The sequence below is a fragment of the Miniopterus natalensis genome, chromosome 1 (assembly GCF_054644295.1).
Source record: "Miniopterus natalensis isolate mMinNat1 chromosome 1, mMinNat1.hap1, whole genome shotgun sequence".
NCBI classification, from domain to species: Eukaryota; Metazoa; Chordata; class Mammalia; order Chiroptera; family Miniopteridae; genus Miniopterus; species Miniopterus natalensis.
Genome location: NC_142081.1, coordinates 125,407,670 through 125,427,085, shown reverse-complemented (window position 1 = coordinate 125,427,085; position 19,416 = coordinate 125,407,670). Strand labels below are relative to the sequence as shown.

The 19,416-nt window shown below is 38.9% G+C and overlaps 1 protein-coding gene across 4 annotated transcripts in view; it reads left to right on the top strand.

The window, feature by feature from the left end:
* MASTL (microtubule associated serine/threonine kinase like) overlaps window positions 1-14,098 on the top strand; it is a 32,378-nt gene extending 18,280 nt beyond the window's left edge. For all 4 annotated transcript variants that reach the window (XM_016219421.2, XM_087825622.1, XM_016219424.2 and 1 more), the window contains 5 exons: window positions 2,022-3,164; window positions 4,080-4,218; window positions 9,488-9,601; window positions 9,689-9,790; window positions 13,284-14,098. In XM_016219421.2, the coding sequence (XP_016074907.2) occupies window positions 2,022-3,164; window positions 4,080-4,218; window positions 9,488-9,601; window positions 9,689-9,790; window positions 13,284-13,441 (1,656 nt within the window). In that variant the 3' untranslated portion in view covers window positions 13,442-14,098. The remainder of the gene's footprint in view (window positions 1-2,021; window positions 3,165-4,079; window positions 4,219-9,487; window positions 9,602-9,688; window positions 9,791-13,283) is intronic.
* Window positions 14,099-19,416: the final 5,318 nt, after the last annotated feature.

Here is a 19,416-nt window from a genome sequence, read left to right as displayed (position 1 = left end):
TTAAAAATATTGTATTTCTCATTCAAATGTGAAATTATTCTCACTTTATGTAACTTTCTAAATTTTTTCTCTAAATTGGTAGTAAATGTTTGGCTTCTATGCATCTAAATAGACTTTTTTTAAAAATTTCCTACTGTTGATTTTTTTTAACCTATATCTTATTTTTAAACACACTGCCTCCTTCTGTACTGTTTTCTGCCAGTTTCTCATTTAATGGAATGACAACTCTTCTGGATCAGAAATAACTGTTACACCACAAAGATAATATAAGTGTACCTTTAAAAGTATCTATTCTAAGAAAATTGCTTGCTAAATGAATGAATTTACTTAATTTATATATTCTCTTTTTGCTCTTTTTAAAAGCTGTTAAATCTGAGAGGAATTAAAAATTTAAATTATAATAAAGCTGCCCTCATAAAATTTCAATAAAATGTTAGATTAGCCCTAGCCAGTGTAGCTCAAAAAGGTAGCAGATTTGGTTCCCGGTCAGGGCACATACCCAGGTTCCAGGTTTGATCCCCAGTTCAGGTGCAACCGATCAATGTTTCTCTCTCTCCTCCTCTCTCTCCCTTCCTTTCCTTCCCTCTCCTTCCCTCTCCCTCCCTTTCCCTACCTCTCCCTACCTCTCTTCCTCAAATCAATGGAAACATATCCTCAAGTGAGGATTAAAAATAATAATAATAACAGTATTAGATTAGAATAATTTTAGTGCACAAAAATAAACCTTTCGTTGGATTGTATTTGCTTCTATTCTCAGTCATATGATTTTCTTTATTATTGTTGGATATTTGCATTTTAGGAGTAAAGTCAAATTATTTTTTAGTTAAGGCGGGATTTCTTTTTTTTTTCCCCTTCTCTCCTTATAGGCTGATCTATAGGTAATATGTATATGTTACAGAAAACCAGATTTGCATTCCTTGTACTATTATTTCACTTTTGTCCTATTCAAGAAAGAAATATACTATTTCAACTGTACACAGTTTTGCCTTCTTCCTCCTACTTCTGCATCCCTGAGGAATGCAGTGATTAGATTATAGTGATGCTTCTTAAGTTATGATCAGCAGAATGACAGGGGACCCCTGATAAACCCTGTACTAATTCCCAAGTGCATCATTTTCTGTGCTCTCTGATCAATGAAGTGTAATTTGGGAGTTTTGTTTGGGTCATGACTAAGTGCTCTGTGTTACTACTAAGTAAATATTTCATTTTCACATGTCAAAAATAGGCACTATTAAAGTTATTAAAGATTACCTCTAATTGAGTAATCTTGTAAAAATCCTGATTACCATGCACCAATTGGCAATATTAGGTACAGAGCTCATATCATCCAAGAGAACCTGCAGATGGTTTAGAATTCAGTTTTCAAGAAAAGCAGTTTGTTATCAATGTATCATTAATTCAACTTATTAACAATGGATTTAACTCATGTTATTTTTGGCTTTTCATTATAAATTACCACTAATGTAGCCTCCTCCTTATCAGCTTGGTTTTATTATTCTTGTTTGAAGTGATACATGTTTGCATTAATAAAATTTTTGATCTATAATTTTCTATTAACTATATTCATATCAAGCCCTGTACATTTTGCAGTTCAAAACAGAATCATCCATACTATTGCAAAGCAGGTAGGTGCATAATGTAGCCTTAGCCCCAAAATTTGTCTAAATATGTTGCCTGTTAATTTGTTCTATTTGATCGCATCCTGGCCTTTTGGCTAAGATCAAGTGTAATTTGTTCTATTTGAATAACATATAATATACTATCAAATAAGTATTATAGAATAATTGATTTACATTTTAGACCAGTATTTCTCTCAATATAATGTGTATAAATGTATACTGTAATTGTTTATGTTGCTTTTTCATTCTCTGTTATCATCGTTCTTTTGTCCCATTGGAAAATGGGAATAGATAGCATAATAGTTTATGGGATCATTTATTCCACCTAAGTGGACAATGGTTTAGCAGCTTAAAGAATCTCAGCTTTATACAACTAAAGAAAGCTCCTCCCTCTCCCCTTAGGAAAGTGACGATGCACTGGGCTCTGCAATGATACGTTGGGACACAGTTGAAAAGCCTTTATGTACAAAAGCTACAAATGCCATCGAGACCAAAAGTTTCAGTAAGAAGGATCTTGAGTTAGCCCTTTCTCCCATTCAGAACAGTGGTGCCATTCCTGCCAGTGGAAGCTCTTGTGCAAACCATGCTAAAAAATGCTTTTCTGGGCAGGTTTCTTGGGAAGCAAGAGAACTGGATATAAATAATGTGAATACTGCTGCTGACACAACACAGCCTGGTTTTCATCAGTCAAATCAGGGGGCTGTGGATTCTGCTCGTTTGGTTGAAGAGCACCTTGGGAAAAGAAGTGTTAAGAGACATTTTGAATTAGTTGACTCCAGTCCTTGTCAGAAAACTATACAAAATAAAAAAAGCTGTATAGAGTATAAGCACAGTAATGAAATGAGAGATTGTTATACAAATCAAAGTACAGGCTTAACGACTGAAGTTCAGAACCTTAAGTTATTGGTATTTAGAAGTCAGCAAAATGACTGTGCTAGTAAGGAGAACATGGTTGACTCTTTTATGGATAAACAACAAACACCAGAAAAAACAAACGTCCCAATGATAGCAAAAAACCTTATGTGTGAACTGGATGAAGATTGTGACAAGAATAACAAGGACAACTTAAGTTCTAGTTTTCTATGTTCTGATGATGATAGAGCTTCTAAAAGTATTTATATGGACTCTGATTCATCTTTTCCTGGAATTTCTCTAATGGAAAGTCCATTAGAAAAGCGGTCATTAGATCCAAACAAAAGCATCAAAGAATCTTCTTTCGAAGAATCAAATATTGAAGACCTACTTAGTGTATCACTCTGCTGCCATGAAGGTGGCTTACCAAAAGGTGATGGGAATCCTGCTCTCCAAGAAAGTAACCAAAAAATGTTAGCTCCTTCTTCGGAGGTGTTGAAAACATTAACCTTCTCTAAAAGAAATGCTGTAGCTTTTCGAAGTTTTAACAGCCATATTAATGTATCCAGTAATTCAGAACCATCCAAAATGAGCATTAATTTAGATCCAATGGATATTTCGTGTGCTTATAGTGGTTCATATCCCATGGCCATAACCCCTACTCAAAAAGAGAGACCCTCCTTGCCATATCAGGTATGTTATAACTTTCTAACACTTTGTTCTTTGGATGGTAGAAAAGTAAACTATGAAGGCCAGACTCTTGCCTCTCAGCTAAACTATATGATATTAAGGCTATAGTTTTGTTTTACTTGTTGGAAATCTATGGATTGTTGGAAGTTTTAATGCAGTTTAAAGGTAAAGCTAGTAGTTGTACTGTTCTATATACTTTCACATATTTAAGTCCACTCTACTGTCTTCTAAGAACATATTTAGATGATCTCTTTTTTATAGAAAAAAAAAAAGTTGAAAATATATATTTCGTATCTTATTTTGTTCTTATTTTCTAACCCTTTATCTTTTTTCCCCCTTGGAGAGACATCATAATAAAAAAGTGGAAACTTGAATTTAGAGTTACAACTTGGGTTTCCTATTCAGAACTTACTAAGAGACTTAGAAGTCCCTTACCCTCAGAGCCTCTGTTTTCTTCCATCTGTCTGTAGAATATAATGATCTCTATCCTGCTGGTCTCACAGAGTCCTTGAGACAACAAAATATCTTAAACACTCAAACTCCAGTTAGCACAAGAGGTTATTTATATTTAGTTCTACCTTATGTATTATTCTAATATCTCAGTCATTTGTCAACCTCAGGCTCCCTCGGTGACTTCTTAAGCTTATGTTAATCTTTGCTATCAGGAGCTTTTTCTTGTCGACTTTTTCACTGTTTCTTGCATATCCAGATCTTATTGAAATAGTTGGTGTTGCCTAAGCTATTGAATATCATTAGATATGAGGACTTTATGTAATTATAATTAGTTATGAGTCCTTTTTCAAAATTAAGGCTGTGCGTATGTCCTTTATGCCCAGCTTTTTTGTTTTGACATTTCTTTTCACTGTAAAAGGAATTAAGATATTTATTGTCTTTTAAAAACTCTTTTTAAATTGGCAGACCCCAAATCAGGTCAAGTCAGAAACTCCATATCGAACTCCAAAGAGTGTGAGAAGAGGTGCAGCCCCAGTGGATGACGGGCGAATCCTGGGCACTCCAGACTACCTTGCACCTGAGCTGTTATTAGGCAGGGCCCATGGTAAGGCATACATGTCGTAATTTTTTGAAGTGTTACCTATCACTACACTTTCTTTTGAGGTAAAATTGTTTTAAATTTCTTTGGTACTTGGATTACCTAAAGTAAAAGAAAATTAACTCATGCAATACTCTTTCCTCCTATATATGGCATTTATTACAGAAAAAGAAGACATGCAGCCATTTGTTCTTTGCTTCTGATATAGTCTCAGTGATCTAGAGAAGCCCCACCTTTCATCCCTGGTTATTTTTGCTCTAAGCATCTCCTCAAATCTGTTGTTTGGGCTCAAAAATACAAAGCTGACCCTAAACTTCTGTTCAATCTGCAGAAGCATTCCTGTTTAGAGCTTACTCACTTAAACCCTCACCAGAAGGGTCAAGCCAGAAACCAGCTATCCTTCCAAATGCAACATAGGAATAAAAGGATGACATTTTCCCTTACCCTTTTTTCCCTTCCTGCATTGTGAAATTGAACTGTATTTGTTTCCTAGGACTACTATAACAAAGTACCACAAACTGGGTGGTTCAAAACAACAGAAATTTATGGCCTAACAGTTCTGGAGGCTCAAGTCTAAAATCAAGGTTGACAAGACCATGCTTGGCTTGTAAATGCATCACTCTAATCTTCCCTCTTCATGTGGTCTTTTCCCGTATGGTCACATGGCTGTGTTCTTATAAGGATCCCAGTCATATTAAATTGGGAACCCACCCTGCTCCAGTGTAACTTCATCTTAACCCAATTATATCTGCAAGGACCCTATTTCCAAATGTCAGAGAACCTCAGAGTTAGGACTTGAACTTACCTTTTTTCAGGGGGGCATAATTCAACCCACAACACACCCCTTCTTCTGCATCTTGATAGTAATCACTTCCCTTCCCTTTGGGCTCTTTTGGTGGTCATCTCTCATCTTCCCCACCCCACCTGCCATATTTTTATTTCTTTGCTGGATTTTTTCCCTAGTCTGAAAATTAGTCTCCACCCTTATCTTCCTCTCATTACCGAACTTCTCAAAAGTTGCCTCTTTTCTTTGCCTGACCATTTTTGCTTTGGCAATCTGATTATCCCAATTATTTAACTGAAACTTTTATTAGCAATCACCTATGATGTCATTATTTACAAATCTGCCAGCCTCTTCTCAGTTTCACTTCTCTTACCTCTATTGCTACTCTTCAGTTTTTTTCTTATCTCTTGTAAATATGAACGTTCTTCAAATCTGCCCTTTACTCTTTTCGAGGCACATGCTCCGTTAATCTCATCACTCCCGTGACTTTGATTGGATCCATGTTGATGTTTCCCAAATATTGATCTCTAATCCTGACTTTCACTAGGCAGCACATGGCCTGGTATCTATTTAATGTTCTATCCATCTTTCAAATGCTGCCTGTCAAATTAGACTTGTTGATCCCCAGCGGGGGGCTTGCAGGAGGCAGCCAATCAATGATTCTCTCATCGTTGATGTTTGTCTCCCTCCCTCTCCTTTCCTCTCTCTAAAATCAATAAAAATATATGTTCAAAACAAAACTGGACTTGTCATCCAGCTTTCTGTTCCTCTGCTCCCTATCTCAGTTTCCTCATCTTTGTGGTGACACAGACATTGTCCCTACATTCAGGCATTTAAATCTGGTTGATTATATCTCTGCAGTATTTCTCCTCACCTTTTCATCTCTGCCACTATCTCTGCATCTTTTCCTTTCTTTCATTTAATAGCTTTCTTTCTGATCTCCTCAACTTCATTCTATTGAATAATCATTTCTACCAGATTGTACCTCTTTTCCCCCCTCATATTTATTATTTTTCTTTCTGATTGTAAATTTAATATATTTTATTGGAAAACCATAGAAAATGCATAGATAGCTGAGCTGTTTTATATGTTACAATCTAGATTTTGATTCCATTTAAATTATTCTATTCCCATGACTACACGTTTGCCCCACTTTTAAAGACCCGGAGTCCAAGGTAGGAGAGACCACGAGCATCCCAGAGGACAGCAGCACAAAATCCAGATTTCCCTCTTAAAACATAACATGATTCATGCTATTTCCTTCCTTGAAAAACTGTGCTGGCTCTTCAAAAGCCAGATTACTGATCATGGCATATGAGGCTCTAAGCTGTCATAGTAGCCACCTCTCTCAAAGAGATTCTCTTTGTAGTCCTTATGTTCCCATCCCACTTCTTAGACACAGTTATTTTCTAATTTTCCTTATTTTGCACAAGTATTTTGCCTTAGTTTAGAAAATCCAGTCCCCAGTCATCTTCCTGTCCAATTTCTTCTCATCAGTGATCAGTTCAAATGTCACCTCTTCTGTAAAGTATCCCTTGATCAATTACAGAGATTTACTTATTCATGCTATATCACTGAATTAGAAACTGTTTAAAACTTATGTCATTCTACCTATGTTATAATTAGTTATTATATTTTTCTTCACTACAAAAGCTTAAGAAAGTTTCCTAAGACTAGTGTCTGAGGTTTCCCTCCAGGTGGCACTTCAGGAGAATTCCTGGGCAGCACTCAGTAGCCATTGAGAAAATCTCTTCATTGTTGAAAGTGGACACATTTACTATTCCCCTTTATTAGCCAAAGCAACTGAGTTCCTCTGGGCACTTAACTGTATAGCGCCCTTTTGCTAAGTCATTTCCTATATTACAGTTTGCATGTTCTCTAACTTAGGATACAGTACGAGAGTAAGCTTCAAATGTAAAGGTTTGTTTTATCAGATCTTGCCACTATTTTAGTGGGGCATCTAGTTACCTCAGCTATCTAGTGATATATTTGTAAATTTTTATTTTCTATAAAAGTAATTTGATACATCATTTTTAAAATAACAAATAGTACAAAGCAATTTATAATCAAAGGGGAAAAAAGAACCCTAGCTCTCTACCTCTTCCCCCAGATCCCAGGCCCCAGGGCCAGTCACTTCGTTTCTTTGCTGCTTCTTGTATGTGTACCTCTCTATTTCCCACCATGCTGAGGTACAGCTGTGACTCCTCTGACACCCCCCATGGTCTTCCCTTCACCAAGCAGATATAGGAACTCTGGCCAGTCTCGCACAGCTACTTGTGCATATTTTTCTTTCAGCTCTCTTAACATTGTGTTAAAATTATCTCCCAAAGTAGGCTATCTTTTCCTGAGGAAAAGCTCTTTGTTCTTGTATCTGGCACAATCCCTGGTATCTAGTTCAGTGCATGAGAGAATGAACCCAGAATTTTAATACCATGTGCCTAACTACTGTTTTCTTACCTGCAGGATTTCTGACTTTGGGTGAGTGAGCTTCTCTTTAATATGGCAAAGCACATTAAACCAAAAAGTCAAAGTATAACTAGATCGCATTGCAGAAAAAAATTATTTTCACTTCAGCTCACTTATGAAATATAAAAATGAAGTGTCTTCTGTCTTCTGAGCAGGAAGATGTCCAGAGAGGTTGCTCTTCTCTGTGAAAACAAATGGCATGCAGCATTTTTTATAACTTTTAATGGTAGCAGAGTGAAGGTGCCACTTTTTTATTGTAATAGAGGAAATAGGCTTGATAAAAATATTAAAATTAGCAGCGACAAAATGGCTGGAATTTTCTAAACAATTTAATTCCATTATTATGAGAAAACAAAAAGGTATAAACAGTATCAATATACAAATTACAGAAGTGGGTTATGAATTAGAAAGTCAGTAGTAGAAAATAAGTTCTCTTTCTCTGGCTAATGATAGAATCACTACAATAAATCACAATATATGATCTTATTAGACTTTGACTCACGTATATGGGTATGCGTGACATATCCATGGAGAAAACGTGTGTTTTTGACATGAGTACATCTTGGCTGAGCTGGTTGAAGGGTCCTAATTTCTAACCTAAGTGAATTAAATAAAATGTATGTTTTTTCCTGGTGTCCCCTACTTTTCTGTTGTTTGGTTATATTTTCTAATCCGTGGGAATACTTTCTCAGTGCTGCTTAAAAGATCTACTAACTGAGGTGGTTTGTATGTTTTTATAGTGATTACTAAAGAAATAGAGGCCTATAGACTGTTTACATCTTGTGTTCTCAGGGAAAATGGGGGTTATGTGGCTTGCAGGTGAAAAGGCATTCTATACGCATGCGATTATTTTTCCTAATGGCAGATTTCACAATGCTTTCCTACTTGTTTTAAAATGGGTGGCAGTTGCTTAACCTTCATATGTATTTTGTGAAATTGAATTTAAAGAGTAATTTCCAGGCCAACTTAGCACTAGGCCAGAGTCCCTGTTCTAAATTTATATTGAAGTTAACCATTTTTGGACTAAAGTTAACCTTTGCTTAGTAAACACCTTATTCGTAGACAGAACTAAACAAAAGGATAAGCCAGATTGTAGGGTCATGTTTAAAATAATCCTTTAAAACATCTCTGTATATAGATGGTGCTTTCAGTAAAGATATTATTTAGAAGTTAGTTTTACTTACTTATTAAGACTTACCTCTTAATTACCTCAAGCTGTAGTTAAGTGAATATTCCTTGTTAAACTAGTTTATCCCTCTGTGATTTTAAAAGGAATAAAGCGCATGAAAACATTCTGTAAGTAAAGCTTTCTTTCCATAATTACCAGGTTATCCTCCAATTAGTATAAATGCTGCTACCTCATCTCATACCTTTGTGAAGAGTGGAACATGAAACCATCTAAACTGTTTCCCGATTTGAAATTGAGAAGTGCTGTAACTATTTTAGAGAATAACCTTTAGATTAAATGCATTCCTTGGTTGCATTTTAGGATTTAGAACAAGTAACTATCCAGAATACCAGAGGTATTATTAACAAATGACCAAAGATAGCTTTAACTTTTTTTTTTAAATATATCTTTATTGATTTCAGAGAGAGGAAGGGAGAGGGAGAGAGAGATAGAAACATCAATGATGAGAGAGTCGTCATTAATTTGGTGCTTCCTGCACGCCCCTGACTGGGAATTGAGCCCCCAACCCAGGCATGTGCCCTGACCGGGAATCGAACCACAATCTCCTAGATCCTAAGTCGATGCTCAACCGCTGAGCCGCGCCCAGCTGGGCAATAGCTTTAACTTTTAACTAGCTGTATTAATTGCTAATTTTAACTTCTTAGAGAATAGAGAAGGAAAGTAATTGCCATATTGCATAAATGAAGATCATTTGACTTTTTGCACCTTATGAAGACAGAAGAAAGCCTTAGGAAATGAATGCTTTGATTGTGCCCAAATATCCATGTATTAATTTTAGTTGGTCAAACATTTGTAGAAAATGCTTGCAAGTTCAACTATGTCCTCTTAAATTCCAGGTCCTGCAGTAGACTGGTGGGCACTTGGAGTTTGCTTGTTTGAGTTTCTAACAGGAATTCCCCCTTTCAATGATGAAACACCACAACAAGTATTCCAGAATATTCTGAAAAGAGGTGATTCTTTTTCTCCTATTAAGATAGATTAATTTACCTCTGTGCATTATTTTGAGCAATGATCAATAAGCTTATTTGTATTTATAGATATCCCTTGGCCTGAAGGTGAAGAAAAGTTATCTGATGATGCTCAAAGTGCAGTAGAAATACTTTTAACCACTGATGATACAAAGAGAGCTGGAATGAAAGGTAAGGTTTTTGTATTAATAAACTCTTTTACCCTTGATTTGTTCCAGGGGGGTGAATGTTAATAATGACATGAAATTCACAATGCTACAGATAATTTAACTGTTACGTTTGATTTAAAAGAATTTTAGTTTATTTTTTCCCTCTAGGTATCCATTAATATATTTGTCCTTAGTCTACATTAAAATGTAATGTGGTCAGGTTGTGACAGTCACTCATGGAATTTTATTAATCTCAAGCGGGTACCTGAAACAGGCTTATCTTGTCAGTCTTAGGTTTATCACAGCCTTATAAAGTTAACCATCAACAAATACAAGAATATTTTTTATCAAAACTTTAATTCTGTAATTTCTTGCTGCTTCATTTCTGATACCATTATTGACTGACAAATGTATCAGGTGCCAGGTTACCTCAAATAAGACAAATTAGTACATTATGATCCATTCAGTGGTTTTTTCCTACTGTGGGGATATGTTAAACTACAGTTTTGAACCTCTAATAAATCTCATCAGCTGCCCTAACATCCTTTTTGTAACAAGGTGTAGAGAGAGAGACAAATAAGCATTATGTCCCAAAACACATTTCCATGTGAAGTAGGGTATATTTAGAAAATTTAGCTTTAGTAACAGGTCATTTTCATCAGCTTCTGGGTATTACCTCTAGTAAGATGCACTGTTTGTTTATTTATTTATTTAACAAATCCTATAGAGTGACTTCTAGGTGCCAGAGAGTGTTGTTTCAGGTGCTGGAGGTACCCTGTAGATGTGATCTTATATTCTAGTGGAAAATCAGGAAGTAAACGAATGCATCCATGACATAATGTCATCTGGTGGTAAGGACTATGAAGAAAGATAAAGCAGGCCCTGGCCGGTGTGGCTCAGTGGTTAAAGTCTTGTCTGGTGCACGGAAGGGTGGAGGGTTCTATTCTAGGTCAGGGCATTACCCAGGTTGTGGGTTAGATCTCTGGTTAGGGTGCATGTTTCTCTCTCCACCTCTCCCTTCCTCTCTCTAAACTCAATGAAAAGCATATCCTCGGGTGAGGATTAAAAAGAAAAGATAAAGCAGGGTGAGAGAATACAAAGTGATGGCAGGAGACTTTTTTTTTAGATGGAGTGGTCAGGAAGAGCTGTGAAAAGTGGAATTTGAGCAAAAATCTGTGTAAAGTGAGGCCGCAAACATTTGACAACTGAGCTCTAAAACTGATGTTAGAACAAGGGCTCTCAACTGGGGTAACTTTGCTGCCAAAGGACATTTGGCATTGTCTGGAGACGTTTTTGGTTGTCACAGCTGTTTGGAGCACTGAGTAGGTAGAGGACAGGCAGTCTGCTCAACATCCTACAATGCACAGGACAGTCCCCACAACAAAGAAATATCCAGTCCCAAATGTCAATTGTGCTGAAGTTGAGAAACCATTGTTCAGCAAATGGCTATAATGTACTGTAATTTGCTCAAAATAAGTGGAGACAGAAGAAAGGCAATTTTACCAGTGACCTCAGATTTCTGATGTTTAATGAATGGTTTGCAAAGGGAAACCAATAGTAGGGGTATTCTTCAGTTACAAAATAGTTGCTTCAGCTGTTTGTTTAGTTCATCTTAAACTAGATTAGAATTCCTTTGTAGATTCAGTTTAAATGAATAGTTATGATGAGAGGGTCATAAAGCATCACATTACATCCAGGTATCACAGTTTAAGAATTACTACAACAAGTAACTCTCAAGTATTCCACGCTCAGATATTTATTTTGAACAATTAAAAGACAAATTCTCTAAATGAAAATTGTTTTTGCTATATTATCCCTGTATATTGCTACCAGTTTTTTAGTTTAAGAAAAAGGCAACATGTAGACATATAGATTTTCCAACTCATCACCCCCAATACAGACACATAATTCTTTTCCATCTGTGTAGTCTTCTCCCAATATTTGCCTCAAATTTGATTGCTGCTTTTTTTAACTATTTACTGCCTTAATGGCCACTTCTTTATTTTGTCAATGTTATTGTTGCCTTATGAAGTGAAAGGTTGAGAGGGGAGGTTATGTCTAGCAACTAGTGTGATCAAAAGAGCATATTTTCATTTTAGTAGGTAGAAGGAAATAGGAAAGATGACAGGTATAAAAATGTAGTTAAAGAGATGAGCAAAGTTGAGATTTTGTAAATTGGCGGAGCCCCCCGGCAGAGTCAAACGGTCCTGAGGAAGGGGGGGTGAGGATGAAGAAAAGACAGACACAAAAAAGATGGGATCCGCAGGGCTGCAGCTCGTGCCTGCTGTCAGCTGCCAGCCCCGGGGCTGTTGTTTTTGCTGAACAGCACCCCGTCCTGTTTTCCTCTCCCTTGCCGGATACAAAGTAATTCCTTTAAGGCCATACAACTGCTCTTTCCAAGTAAACATCCTGCCTCTTGCAGGAGCTCAGACCTTGGTAACTAACCTTGCCTCGGCTTCTAATAGGAACTTTTGGGGGGGATTAAGTCCTTGGCTTGGTATGTGGCTTGACTGTCCCTTAACCCTTCAGGCCGGGGCCAACTTCCTAATAAGCCTTTCTAGAATCTAAGGCTGCAAGCTAAATTAGTATCGCCTTGGTGCCTCAAGGTCTGGGTCAGGGAGCAGGGGAGCACATCTGCAGCTCACCCAGGCAGCTCCTCTGTGCCTGGGGCCACAGCAGCTCACCCACATCTCCCAGGGAGCAGGGGAGCACATCTGCAGCTCACCCAGGCAGCTCCTCTGTGCCTGGGGCCACAGCAGCTCACCCACATCTCCCAGGGAGCAGGGGAGCACTTCTGCAGCTCACCCAGGCAGCTCCTCCGTGCCTGGGGCCACAGCGGCTCCCCACAGTAAATGGAAGCAGTAAAGATCCCAGGTGTGACCATACTGCTAGATAGTCGGTGTTTTGTGAAGATGCAAGTCAGTGATATCAAGGAAGTCAAAGAACCATGATGAGAATGTGTCAGAAGTGTCACCAATGTATATGTTGAAATCACCATGACAGGTAAGGGATGGAGCACAGCAAAGACAGCAAGGGAGTGGAGATGAGCTTCTTGCTAAAGTTACCTAAGGCAATAGATAGTGCTAAGGACTGCAGAGATATAAAGAGGTAACAAGAACTTGGAATGAGAAATGGGACATTAATCATGGAAGGTGAGTGGTGTGGAAGCTGCATGGGGGAGCAGGAAGTAGATCACATTCTCTCTCCTCAAGTCAGGGATTATGTGGGAAGATGGAGGCAGTGAGAAAGGCTTCTGTTAAGGCAAATCATTCAATCACTCATTTGACAAATGTAGATCAGGTACCTGTCCTATACCAAGTGATACACAGAATGACACAGTGTATGTCATTGAGAAGGATGTGGTTAAACAGAGAAACATACAAACAAATGCCTATGAAAGTGGCATAATAAAATAGGTCAAGATACAAGAGCGTCTCTTCTTCATTCTGGTAGAACAGTACTTGCTTAGGTGATGGGGTTATAATATTTCCATTTTGTTTTATATTTTTCCGAAGAGCTGAAACATCATCCTCTCTTCAGTGATGTGGACTGGGAAAATCTACAGCATCAAACTATGCCTTTCATACCCCAACCAGATGACGAGACAGATACGTCATATTTTGAAGCCAGGAATAATGCTCAGCACCTGACTGTATCGGGATTCAGTCTATAGCACATAAATTTACCCTTTCACCTAACCTTGCCTTATAGAAGGAGCTAGCATAATTATATACTCCTTAATAATACTTTTATTTAGGGGGAAAAGTCATTTTACCTGGATCAATGAGCTTCTAATGTATGGTTACAGCTTCCACAGAGGTAAAAGGCTATCAAGAATATAATCAATAACTTATCTTAATCTCAAAGCTTCTTTCATCTTATTTATTTTGTCTCTGCACTTTATGAAAATTAATGCATCAATAAAACTAGAATGGCACTACCACTTTAGAGAAAGTGAGCCTGAGCTTGATTTTCTTTCTCATCTGTTGATTTCAGTACACCGTTCAGTTTGATGTTAAAGTAACAGAAACACCATACAGTTTTATTTTAATGTAATTTATTTGTACATGACTGCCTGCAAAAGCTGTAGTCTCAAGGGCAATCCTTTAAGGCTGCATTTATGACCTCAAAATGCAGCTGGAAAATTCCTTCACTCGTAGTGTAGGTCCTTTTGGGAATGAGGGATAAACAAAAGGACTACGGTTTTGGCTTACTTTCCTATGAATACAGTTTTGCTACTTTGACTGCTTCTGGTGCATTCTCTACAATGCATATTTGTTTAAAATGGTACTAGAAAGGTTAGGTGTGATATAGTATAGCAATTTTAACAGCTTGTTCAGTTTTAATAAAGAATGTGATGGTTTACATGTTAAAATAATTTGTTTAAAACATATGCAGCATTACCAGAGACACCCTGATCCTTTATAAGAAATGTACTTTGATTTAATAAATACAGTTGTAACATACCTCAAGTATATTATTTGTCAACATCATTCTTTTATACACACACACACACACACACACTAAGATTCAGCTTCACAGGTTATAAAAACATCAAGACTTTTAGCATACTTACCCCTCAAAAGAGCAGAGTTCAAATGTAAATATATCGTACATAAATTTGCTGCTAATCTATTTAATACTATTGTTCGTTTTGCACTTGGCTCTATGTTTTTACTTTCCATTACCATCCCAGTAAGAACCATGCTAATGTAGCTGAGGAAGATAGTACAAGTGTAAAACTTACAGTAAAAGAGACGGTTATAATCAGTGCTATATAACTGAATCCATGGTTTAATGATTTTACTGAGTTTAAGTAATGACTACTTAGATTTAATGCTCCTAATACCTCTTCTAATAAAATATTTAAAATAAATTATTAAAACTTCATTTAATATAAATTATATCTTTCCCATAATTAGGTAAAAGCATAGGATTATTTTTATGATATTTTTAAGTAGTACAGAGAACAGTGGCTGTGGAATCAAGCACAAACAGTCTAAACCACCCTAGCCACTGAGCAGTGGTTAGAGCATTGGCCTGCAGACTGAAGGGTCCCAGGTTGGATTCCGGCCAAGGGCACATGCCTTGGTTGCAGGCTGGATCCCCAGCCCTGGTTGGGGCACGTGCGGGAGGCAACTAATCAATGTTTCCCTCTCTTTCTCTCCTATTTTCTAAAAAGCAATGGGGGAGGGGGAGTCTACACCATTGCTCTACCACGTAAAAGACCTTGGGCAGATAAAACTCTAAGGTACTGATTATTTACCTATACAGTGCAGATAAAAAATAAGGAACAAGCAAAAATAAAAATAATAAAATTTAAAAATCAATAATAAGGACCAAACCAGTTCTTTAATAGAACTGCCCAGGACACCAGTCTTATCATGTACTTGAAACATTACTGAATAACGGGAAATGTACAGTGACCCTATTCCCAAGGCAAGGGACCGTACCTTTAAGTGGGAACATTTGCTGTTACAGACCTAGCATGTGCTGCTATAGTCACCTGGAACACTGCGTGCTGTAATGGTGTTTACTGGGAACAAGTGATTTATTACCTAAACTTAACCCTTTAATACACCTGTCAAGTTGTGGTGGGTTCAGGTACTGGTCAAGGAAAAACCTGAGGCTTCCAGTCAACGTGGCTGAGCAGGTAACCTCAGCGCTTGCATCCTCCCACAACTACATCAAATCACAACTATGGACAGCCATCATGGAGAACCACCTGAAGTCTAGCTGAACAGAAGTCCTATAACTAAATATATACAGAAGAAGCCACATCTGAACCTGGTAGAAGGGGTGGAGATGGGACGGGCAGATCCCACACCCACATGTAGCAGTAAAAATAGGGAGGGACCTCTCTGCTATGGAAAACTCTGAGAATCCGGGAGTCCCAGCTCCACACGAGGATCTCCAGCCCAGGTTCCAATGCCAGGAAGAGAAGTCCCCATAACTTCTGGCTATGAAAACCAGTGGGGACTGTGGCTGAGTGAGACGGCAGCTGGAGACCCAGGCGTTCCTTTTAAGGGGCCCATGCACAGACACTCAGACACACTCCCTCAGCTCCAGTGCTGGGGCAGCAGCTTGAAAGGCACCAGGGACATACACGAGGAACTGGATTGTCTGCTTCAAGGCGAGGACTAGAGGGGCAGCTTTCTCCCAGACAAGTGTTAGCAGAGGCCATTGTTCCTTTGCTGAGCCCTCCCCCTCACAGATCCAGGGCCATATCTGAATCTCCATGTCCCTGACTAACATGGCTAGCCCTTCCCTGGTATTTCCCTGAGACCCCACCCCACCCAACATGTGGGCTCACCCAACCTGCTTCCAGTGGTATTTCCATACAAACAGCCTCTCTTGGTTCATGCTGCACACTTTCATAAAATCTCTCAAAGGTTCCACAAACCCCAAACAAGCACCATGTGGCCTCAGCGTGCCCTGTACCTCTTGCTAAGCAGCCCCAAGCCTGGGACTAGTGGCAACTGGCCTCTCCCAGATACCTCCAAGCCCAGCACAAGTCGCAGTCATCTGCAGCTCACTTTGTAGCTCGTGCCGGTTGGCCCTGGGCAGGGCACAGGCAGTGGTTGATCTTGGCCTGCACCTCCCAGGAGGACCCTGAGCCAACACACCCAGAAGACAACTTCAGATTACACTGGAGTTCCACCCAACCACCTCCACCAGCATCACACTCAAGGGGCAGACTCAGGCGACACCAGAGCCCTACTGAAGGAAGTCTTGCTCTGTGGGGTGGGTTCCTGCACAAGAGCTCCTCCACTGTAGTCACAACTGGTCCTTGCAGACAAATGTCCTGGAAGTAAATTCTTCCCATTGGTATGCCAACAGCAATCAAGGCTCAACTACAATAGGAGGGTACACACAACCCACATGGAGGGTGCACCTGGAGTGCCACACTGAGATGACCAGGGAGGCTGCACTACTGGGCTCCATAGGACAACTACTACACTGTCAAGACTGGAAGATGTAGTAGCTCTAACTAACAGATACAAACACAGGGAGGCAACCAAAATGAGGAGACAAAGAAACATGTCCCAAATAAAAGAACAAATCTCCAGAAAAAGAACTAAACAAAATAGAGTCAAGCATCTACCAGATGCAGAGTCTAAAACACCGGTTATAAGGAGGCTGAATGAACTTAGAGGAAGAATAGATCAACTCTGTGAAAACTTCAACAGAAACAGGAAACAGAAATGGAGATAGAAAAAAAGGACCAATCAAAAATGAAGAATACAAAAACTAAAATAAAGAATACATTAGAAGGAGCCCAGCCAGCATGGCCCAGTGGATGAGCATTGACCTATGATCCAGGAGATTGAAGTTTGATTCCCAGTCAGGGCACATGCCCGGGTTATAGGCTCGATCCCCAGTCAGGGATGTGCAGGAGGCAGCTGATCAATGACTCTCTCATCACTGATGTTTCTGTCTCCCTTCCTCTCTCTCTGAAATCAATAAAAGTATATTAAAAAAAACAAAAACAGAATACACTGGAAGGAATGAACAGATTAGATGTAGCACAGGATCAAGTCCATGATTTGGAAGATAAGGTATTAGAAAACACCCAATCAGAACAACAAAAAGAAAAACGAATCCAAAAAAATGAGAGTAATTTAAGGGGCCTCTGGGACAACATCAAACATACCAACATTTGCAACATGGAAGTGCTGGAAGGAGAGAGAGAACAAAGAACTGAAAACCTATTTGAAAAAATAATGAAAGAGCCCTAGCCAGTTTGGCTCAGTGGTTAGAGAGTCGACCCAAAGACTGAAGGGTCCCCGGTTTGATTCCAGCGAAGGGGACGTACCTGGGTTGCAGGCTCAATCCCCGGCCCCAGTCTGGGTATATGTGGGAGTCAACCAATCGATGTGTCTCACATTGATGTTTCTCTCTCTCTCCCTTCCACTCTCTCTGAAAAGCAATGGAAAAAATATCCTCCAGTGAGGATTTAAAAAAAAGAAAAATTTTAAAAAAAGAAAATAAAGTCCCTAAACTTGGCAAAGGAAATAGACATACAAGTTTAGTAAGTGCAGAATCCCAAACAAGATGAACCTAAAGAACCCCACACCAAGACACATCATAATTAAAATGCAAAAGGTTAAGGACAAAGAATCTTAAAAGCAACAAGAGAAAGGCAGTTGGTTACCTACAAAGGAGCTCCCATAAGACTGTCAGCTGTTTTCTCAGCAGCAACTTCTCAAGCCAGAAGGGACTGGCACAAAATATTCAAAGTGATGAAAAGCAAGGACCTACAATCAAGATTACTCAGCAAAGCTATTGTTAAGAATCAATGGACAGATAAACAGCTTTCCAGACAAGAAAAAGCTAAAGGGGTCCATCACCACCAAACCAGTATTACAAGAAATGTTAAAGGTCTTATTTAAGACGAAGGAGAAGAAACGAGATAAAAAATATGAATAATTAAATGGCAATAAATACATATCAACAATTACTTTAAATGCAAATAGATTCAATCCTTCAATCAAAAGACACAGGGTGACTGAATGGAAAAGAAAACAAGAACCAATCATATGCTGCCTACAAAAGATCCACTTCAGATAGCAAAACACACACAAACTGGAAGTAAAGGGATGGAAAAAGTTATTTCATGAAAATGGAAGCAAAAGCTGGGGTAACAATACTTATACCAGACAAAATAGACTTGAAAACAAAGGCAATATGCCCTAGCCAGTTTTGCTCAGTGGTTGGAGCATCGGCCCATGGACTGAAGGGTCCCAGGTTCGATTCTGGCCAAGGATACAGACCTCAGTTGCAGGTTCGATCCCCGGCCACCTTAGTGACTTGCTTCTAATGGACAAAGTGGTGAAAGTGACTCTGCACAGCAGGATAGTTTAGAAAGGGCAACACAGCTTCTGCCTGGCTCTGTCTTGGTACACACACCTTGGGAGCCTCAGCTGACATATAAGAAGTCCTGCTATCCTGAAGACACAATGCTGAAAAGACAATATGGAGAAGCCACATATAAAGAGAAATACCCACAGAACCCCAGTTGTGGTGGCCTCCAGTCTTTAGAGTCTTCACAGAAGCAACTGCCAGATGAGTGAGCACAAATTCAGATGACTCTAGCCCCCATTCTGAGTTGACTCAAATATCATGGAGCCCTGCTGTGTCCCATCCACACAATCCATGAGCACAATAAATGGCTGTTTATGCCACTAAGTTTTTGGGTAATTTGTTATCCAGCCATAGTAACTGGAACACCCAAAAAGTACAGAGAGAATAGGAAAGGACACAACAAAATAAATGGGTGAGGTAGTAAAAAAACTAGAATGAAATCCTTGGTGAGTCATGGAGAGAGCCAAGTCAATCCAATGCACCCTACAAAAGTCCTCAAAAAGGTTCAGTCAGGAGGGGGTACCACGAGCATCCCAAAGTAAGAATGAAAGCGAGTGGTTAAAATAATTACAGGCATACCTCAGAGATATTGCAGGTTCTGTTCCAGACCACTTCAATAAAGTAGGTCACATAAATTTTTTGGTTTCCCAGTGCATATAAAAGTTGTGTTTACACTATATGTACACACTTTAAAAATAGTTTGTGCTGCCCGGCCAGGCGTGGCTCAGTGGTTAAGCATCGACCTAGGATCCAGGCGATCAGGGTTCGATTTCCGGTCAGGGC